The sequence below is a fragment of the Anneissia japonica genome, unplaced genomic scaffold, assembly GCF_011630105.1.
Source record: "Anneissia japonica isolate Jap-2015-1 unplaced genomic scaffold, ASM1163010v1 scaffold6792_len961167_cov158, whole genome shotgun sequence".
NCBI lineage: Eukaryota > Metazoa > Echinodermata > Crinoidea > Comatulida > Comatulidae > Anneissia > Anneissia japonica.
Window position 1 is genome coordinate 480,025 of NW_022701523.1, and position 7,720 is coordinate 487,744.

At 39.2% G+C, this 7,720-nt stretch overlaps 1 protein-coding gene across 1 annotated transcript; it reads right to left on the bottom strand.

Annotated features, from left to right (window-relative positions):
- Positions 1 to 5,197: 5,197 nt before the first annotated feature.
- On the bottom strand, positions 5,198 to 7,015 carry LOC117103590. Its single transcript, XM_033244172.1, has one exon. It carries the CDS (start codon positions 7,013 to 7,015, stop codon positions 5,198 to 5,200), a length of 1,818 nt encoding a protein of 605 aa, XP_033100063.1.
- Positions 7,016 to 7,720: the final 705 nt, after the last annotated feature.

Consider the following 7,720-nt stretch of genomic DNA (forward strand, 5'->3'; position numbering starts at 1 on the left):
ATCAAGTGTAGCCAGAACAGTATTATTAGGTAAATTTGAAATTTGGTTAATTTTGCGGATAAAGTCCGTGGAGTCCTGAATGTACGAGGGGAGAGCAACAACATATGGTCTCAATAAATCATCCATATTCAGAGATTTTTTCCGTAGCAGTACCGTTGCCGGAAAAAATGGGTCTGCCAGGATGGCCTGCTTTGTGGATTTTGGGTAGGACATAGAAACGTCCTGGTGCCGGATCGACCTGGATGAGATGGGGTCCAATTTTGGGATCTATATATATACATATGCACGTAGGCCTATATCCTGATATAGGAGCAGTAGAATGGAGACAGGGCGGTTGACGGTTTTCCAGGATACATAAAAGTATTTACGAAAATTTCGGGAGCGCCCACTCTTTTCTTCGGCGTAATGCCTACTGAATAAATAACATTGGATTAGACAATTGATAGGTTCAAGTCTACGATTGAACAAAAATGAAATGATAAACAACAGATAAACAAAACGATCAGCACAATGGGCGGTCAGTTAGTGCTGCCTCTTCGACATATTAAAGTCAAATAATAATGTCATATTAATAATAATATGTTAGCTATTTGTTGATGAACGTATAGCTGGTCAGAATACCGAAGTATTTTGTTTGGACCTGTGTATGAGTGTTAAGCCTTAAATCCCAACGCATCTAGTAACATTTTCTGTCTTTGGTGGACTTATATCCATGGCATATGATGATAAATTTCATGTTATTAATAGTTTGGTCTGGCAAGTTTTGTGGTTGTTAATTCTGGATTCAATGGAGCATCCTGTTTTGCCTAATTAATTGTCATCATTACATTTACCACAATAAATCAAATAAACAACATTTTAGAAGATCTAAAATCTAGTGGAGGAGAGCGTATTTGATGTGTAGTGTCCGGTACTGTGAATGGTGTGTCAGTGGTTATGATTTCGCAAATTTGGCATCTCCTTTAAGCACAAGGTTTATTGCCTTGATCCGGGTGATGGTTAGGATATTGCAAAATGGATGATGTGAGAAGAGATTGAATTTGTGAGGTTGTCGTTGGGCATGAACAGGAAGGCTGTCAAAAACATGGTGGGGTGTCTTGGTGGTTTCATAATCGTGTTTTGGTGTTGGTTAATGAAGATATTGAAGGGTTAATCAAATATTATGGGTATACGATCGGAGGTGGGCTTTTTATTATAAGTGAGGTGGTCGTGGCGGGATTTAGTAGAAGCTTTCCTGATGGCGGATTTAATTAATTTAAGGGGATAGTTGCATTTTAGGAAATTGGTGGTTAGTTAGGAGATTTGTTTTTCATAGTCAAAGGGGTCGGAACGAATTCGCTTAAGGCGTAGGCATTGGTTTTATAGGATGGACTTTTTTAATGTAGTAGGATGAAAGCTGTTGGAATCGAGGTATTGGTGGTCGTCTGTGTGTTTACTGTTAAGTGATGTAGTGAATGGTCCTTCGTCTAAACCTTTGTCTACACTATCAAATTTTATGTGACAAAAAATGTGATGTGCCGATAACTTCATATCACATACTATCAAATTGTATCAAAATGTTCAACTTTTATTTTCCACCACATTTTATGCGACGCTTTTTTTTTATGAAGTTTGATAGTGTAGACAAAGTTTAAGCCAACATTAACATCTAAGTATGGTATTTAAGTATTAGAATGTTCAATGGTGAACTTGATAGTAGTATGGTAACTATTAACAAACAGGCGCGTAACATGGGTCTTGGGTTGTCAGGGGGAAAAAGGTAATAATTTTTTCAGTTAGTAATTTACGACCCGGTGTGATACCTTCCCCACCACCCCCTACCACACATAAAAAATACGGTATATCTGAACGGAATATATAATAATAGGGGGTGCGTACCTTTGGTCCGAAGGCCAATTTGTCCGAAGGGTCTTTTGGTCCGTAGGCCCGTTGGTCCGAAGGGTCTTTAGTCCGAAGGTCCATTGGTTCGAAGGCCCGTTGGTCCGAATTAGTGACCTTTTTCCAGGAATGCAGGTTATATGGCAGTAAAACAATTCCTTACAATTTATGGAATAAATTAAGAAAGATCACTTATCATATTTTCCCTAACAACCTATAAGTCCAAGTTAAAAAAAACAAAACAAAAGGGTAAAGGTAAAGGTAAGAGAATAACCCATAACTTGCAGCGTCATTGTGCTGAATTGCGTATGGGCGTGGTCCGTGACTACCTAGCAGCCGTAGAGAGGCGCTTCTTGGTAGATACATGTTCACATCATTCCACAACGACAGGGGCTGAAATGAACCATAACATCGGGGTAACCCCCTACTAGTTTGTTGTCACCTCTCGCATCCATTTTCGCTGCCTCATCAGTTAAAAAAATAGATATATTTCCTTTATTTTGCGAAATGTACGAAAATCTGGCTAACTCACATCATTAAAATTCCTCTCTCGATCGTAGATAGGGAGATGTTTCCAGTGACATTTTCAGTTGAACTATTACCAGTAGTATTATGAATTAAAACTCAATGTACTATGATTAGATATGAATCATGACTAGTGCTTCTTTAATTTACTTTTAATGTGTAGTGGGAGCACTACAGGGAAGGCGTAGGTGTGAGAAATAATTCCCCTAGAAAAAAGTTGTTTCCCCCGGTTTCCCCCCCCCCCCACAGAAGTGTAGAAAAAAAAAACACAATTCGTCTGGGAGAAAAAGAATATATATCATATTAGTAGACTATCTATTTAGAATCGATTGAATAACCCTCTGAAACCCCTAAATTGTCACATTTTCCGGGGAATCCGCCCCATTTACCACTTTCCCAACCACGCTCACTTTGCTCTTGTCGGGGAACTTGCCCCCCCCCCCCCCCAAAAAAATCATACCTTACCCTTCATTCTCTCCCCCCTCCCAGATGCTTTCGCCACCACTGTCAATATGTCTACTTTGTAAAATGAGAAAGTAGTTAACTGTTTCCCATCGGCCATAAGTAAATATATCTGTTAAGATTTTCCAAACACTGGGTATGGAAGTTACTTGAATTCCCATATTGTTATTAAAACTTTTCTGTCACCGGCTTAAACAGGAAGTTATACTTACGCTCCATTCGCTTGGAATCTTTTCAATTTCTAATAATTTGTTAAAAATACACATAAACTGAGCTGACAAGTCATGCTAGCAATAATTGCATATTGTTAGCCAAGACCTACATGGTGGTCCCAAACATGTGTTTTCTTCAAATATATTTTTGTCTATATTTGAATTTATTACTTCGGACCAACGGACCTTCGGACCAAAGGCCCTTCGGACCAAAGGACCTTCGGACAAATGCACTGACCCCAATATTAGGTCTACACATGTGTGTTTGGAACTAAAAGTAGAACCTCAATTTTAAGTATGGTAGGGGACCAGAGGGCGTATTTAAATCGGGGGATTCGTAAACATGAGGTTGGGTTAAATTTTTGGTGACTTTTGACCTAATACGTACGTACCAATGAGGTTGGGTTAAATTTTTGGTGACTTTTGACCTAATACGTACGTACCAACCCTGAATGAACGCTGCTATGAACGAATGATGTAGGCTAGACATACAACTGTACTGTAGGTCTGGGCCTACAAATAAAACCATGTGTTTAGTGTTTTTATTTATCACTGGACAATGTCATTACATGGAGGTATGGTCATAATAAAGTGTTCAAATGAAACCATATGTCAAGTGTATTAATTCAATACTATATATCCACATGAAGCTAAGGAGGAAAGAAATTAATTTGAGCACCGTCGGTAGTTGTTCCTCTTGCGCAGTTCACATGGTGGTTTTAGGTATAACAGCCCAGTATTAGACTCAATCATCGTTGCTGTTTAATGCGTATACTTTGTATATGGTTTGTTTATTGTTATTGAATTAATAAGCTGACAGAAAGTAACAATCTCTTTTTTACTTATGGTGGCACTGTAAATGGTCGTTTGGTTGATTTTGATTATTTTCGAGGTTTTTGATGACGTTATAGTCGGTACGAGGCCTACGTAAAACCGAGGGTTCGTATTATCGTTTTACTTAATTCTTTGTAGTGGATTATTGTAATTGTTTCTCAGTTTTAAAGCCTTTGAACACTTTTTATAGCATTCACAGTGTAACATTTCGTCTTCCACTAGCTGTCATGCGACTAAATTATCAATTACATTGTCAAAGTGTTCATGTTCTGAAAGATCTCGTTCGACTGATAGCAGGGTTAAGGATGATATTAAGCGTTCTTCTCCCATGGTTGACCGCATGTAGTTTTTAATGATTCTCAATTTACTGAATGATCTTTCTGTAGTGGCAGAAGAAACCGCTATTGTGGCAAATATACGGAAAAGGATTCCCAGATTCGGATATCCAGTGTGTAAATCTTGTTTAAACACCCTGTTATGGCCAATTAATCAATACGGACGACGTTTACTCCGACTGACAACTTCCTTTTATTCCAGTAACGCTTGTACATATTTCATCACGTGTAATCATGGAGTTATTAATTTAACCATATTCCGTACATGAACTATTCCGTTATTCAATGGGTTAGTCAGTCAGGTAAAGACGGTTTCGGCCCTGCTATATTCAATCGGCCATATTTTCCTTGTTTCCGAACTAAAGTCCAACATAGAGGGCTCACTACTAATATTAATGAACACAACATCCCGGGGCCCAGTTACTCCTGTAAAAGGCAACGACCTTACTATTATGTGTTCAACAACATATCATAACTATTCATCTAATAGCGTCATAACCGTCATTTACCTTCAAACCTTCTTAAAACAAATTAATTAAATACCAATAAGAACACTAAAACGAATATTAAAACCAGTTATAATGTATCTAAAGTCATTTCAGTCTCTATAATTAAGACAAATGTAGAATCACAAGTTTAACTATCGATTAAAGTCCACTGATTCAAAAGAAACAAACGTTCTAAATCAATGATTTCAACCTGGGGTTAATCCAGCTACACATGCTTCATGGTTTCTATAAAATTATTTGAAATCAATAATGGTGTAACCTTTGATTTATTATGATATGTGTTAATCTGTTAGATTATAACTTTAGCAATGAATTTGAAGTTCAAATAAATGAGAATATTCCAACATTCTCCGTAAATCATATTATTGCTATATATTTCGGGCAGCGCTTGGCTTGCACACTATCAACGGCATTATTATGGTCTGTCAATTTCAGACAGTAATTACAGAGAATTATCTTCTAAAAGCAAACAAATCTTGGCGATTGGTCGTTTAAGTATACCAGACTTGGTTTTCAGTTTCACACTTCGGACTAGCCCATGGTTGTCCGCAAAGACTTCTATCACTAGACCCATAAGCCATGAGTTGCGAGGTGCTTGCTGATCAATAATGAGTACAACATCTCCGGCACGCACATTTCTCCTTGGTTTCATCCACTTCTGTCTCAATTGTAGGGTGGTTAGGTATTCTTTTGTCCACAGCTTCCAGAATATATCAGCTAAGTATTGAACCTGCTTCCATCTCTTTCGTGCGTAGACATCCTTTTCGTTAAATTCTCCAATTGCATTACCTGCAGGCTGCAGTAGTAGCAAAGAATTTGGAGTAATTACATCTAAATCATTTGGATCATCTGAATTCCTCGTTAGAGGCCTACTATTGATGATCGCCTCCACTTCACACATGAACGTGTTCAACTGTTCATCAGATCCAGTCGTTTTTATAAACTGCTCATTCAACAGACTGTTGAGGATTTGGCGTATTGTCCGTATCTGCCTCTCCCAAACGCATCCAAAATGGGAGGCTGACGGCGGGTTAAATTTCAATTCTATCCCTCGGCTGCATGCAAATTCTTGCATCTTCTTCTTATCGATGCATTCAAATTCTGCCTTGGCACCAACAAAATTTTTACCGTTGTCTGAGGTAATGTGTTTCACTTGGCCACGCCTTGCTATAAAACGGCGCAAAGCATTAATACAGGAACTGGTATCCATCGATGCAGCTACTTCAATATGTACAGCTCTGCATGCCATACACGTGAAGATTACCCCGTATCTTTTTCTACAGGCTCTTCCATATTTAACTTCGAAGGGGCCGAAGTGGTCTATGCCGGTGTTCGCAAAAGGTGCGTCAGGTTGTACACGTTCCACCGGCAAATTAGCCATTAACTGCTCAATGGACTTTGCTTTTACACGCCTGCAAATAGTACATTGCTTCACAATGCTCCGGACTAGTGGTCCAACTTTCAATACCCAGTACTTCTGTCTTAGTACTGACAGAACATGATTTAATCCTTGATGGCCAATCCTTTTGTGTATGTGTTGGATGATTAGAGTAGTCACATGATAATCTCTTGGAAGAATGATCTGGTGTTCCATATTTTCGGGAATGGGTGCATTTTCGATTCTGCCCCCAACTCTTAGAATTCCCTCATTTAGTTTAGGGTTTAGTTTAGCTAGATTGCTGCCTTTACCCAATTTCTTTTGAGGAAAATTTGTGGTTTGCACATATTTGATTATAGCAATTCCAGCTTCCTCCAGCTTCCTAGCCGTAAGTAGATGACTTTCCTTCACCTTTCGGAGCATGTCTTTTAGAATGATATAGTATGCCACAGCTCTTTTCAATTTTGTCCAATCGGAGTAGTGTCGTATTAATCTATTCAAAGGACTGTCATATTGACCTATTGCTTCGCTGACTCCAATTGCGTTGCACTGGCTTTCCTGGATGTCATTGTGCGATGTATCGCCATTAGGTGGTATATCTTCCATAACAGGCCATTTCTTCTGGCTCATAGCCAAGAAATCTGGCCCTGATATCCATTCCTTATGTCTCATCAGATCTTGTGCCTTAAGTCCCCTGGATGCATGGTCGGCAGGATTAAGTTTTCCTGGCACATATCGCCATGCGTCCAATGTTGATCCATCACGAATAACTGCAATGCGGTTAGCCACAAACACAGGATATCTAGCCTTCTCATTTGATATGTATTTTAGGACAGTTTGGCTATCTGTCCAGAATACTGACGGTTCCAACTTAATCGTCATCTCTCTGTGTAATAGATCATCCTGACGTACAGCAGATGCTGCTGCTGTCAATTCCAATTTTACTATTGTGTGTGGTTTCAATGGAGCTACTCTGGCTTTAGCCGTCACGAAACCGACATGGATATTTCCGGCTGTATTTTGTGAACGAAGATATGTAACTGTACCATATCCATGTAGACTGGTATCGGCAAAATGATGCAATTAGGCGTTGGCTACTTCTCCAAAATTACTGGGTTTTAAACACCGTGGGATCTGGACGTTTTCCAATCCAGACAAATCGGCTAGCCATGCTTTCCACTCCTTTTGGCTTTGAGCAGGTATGGGGTCATCCCATCCTATCTTTTCTCGGCATAATGACTGAAGGATAAGTTTAGCCTGCAATGTGTATGGCGAACAAGTGGGTCATAGATACCACTTACTACAGACAGTATATTTCTTTTTGTTGCAATCTTACTTACTGTCTTTGCACTGAATTCTAGGCTATCGGACTCGGCACACCACTTTACGCCCAAAACGTGTTCCTTAGGCAATTTGTCATTTTGCAGGTCAATTCCTGTTACGTCCTTGGCTCGATGTTGCTCTGGAATAGTTTCCAACACTTTTCTACTATTGCTGGCCCACTTGGTTAAGTTAAATCCACTATTCTGTAGCAGTTTTCGCATTTTCGCCACCATGTCAATAGCCTCTTCTTCACTTTTTTTTCTG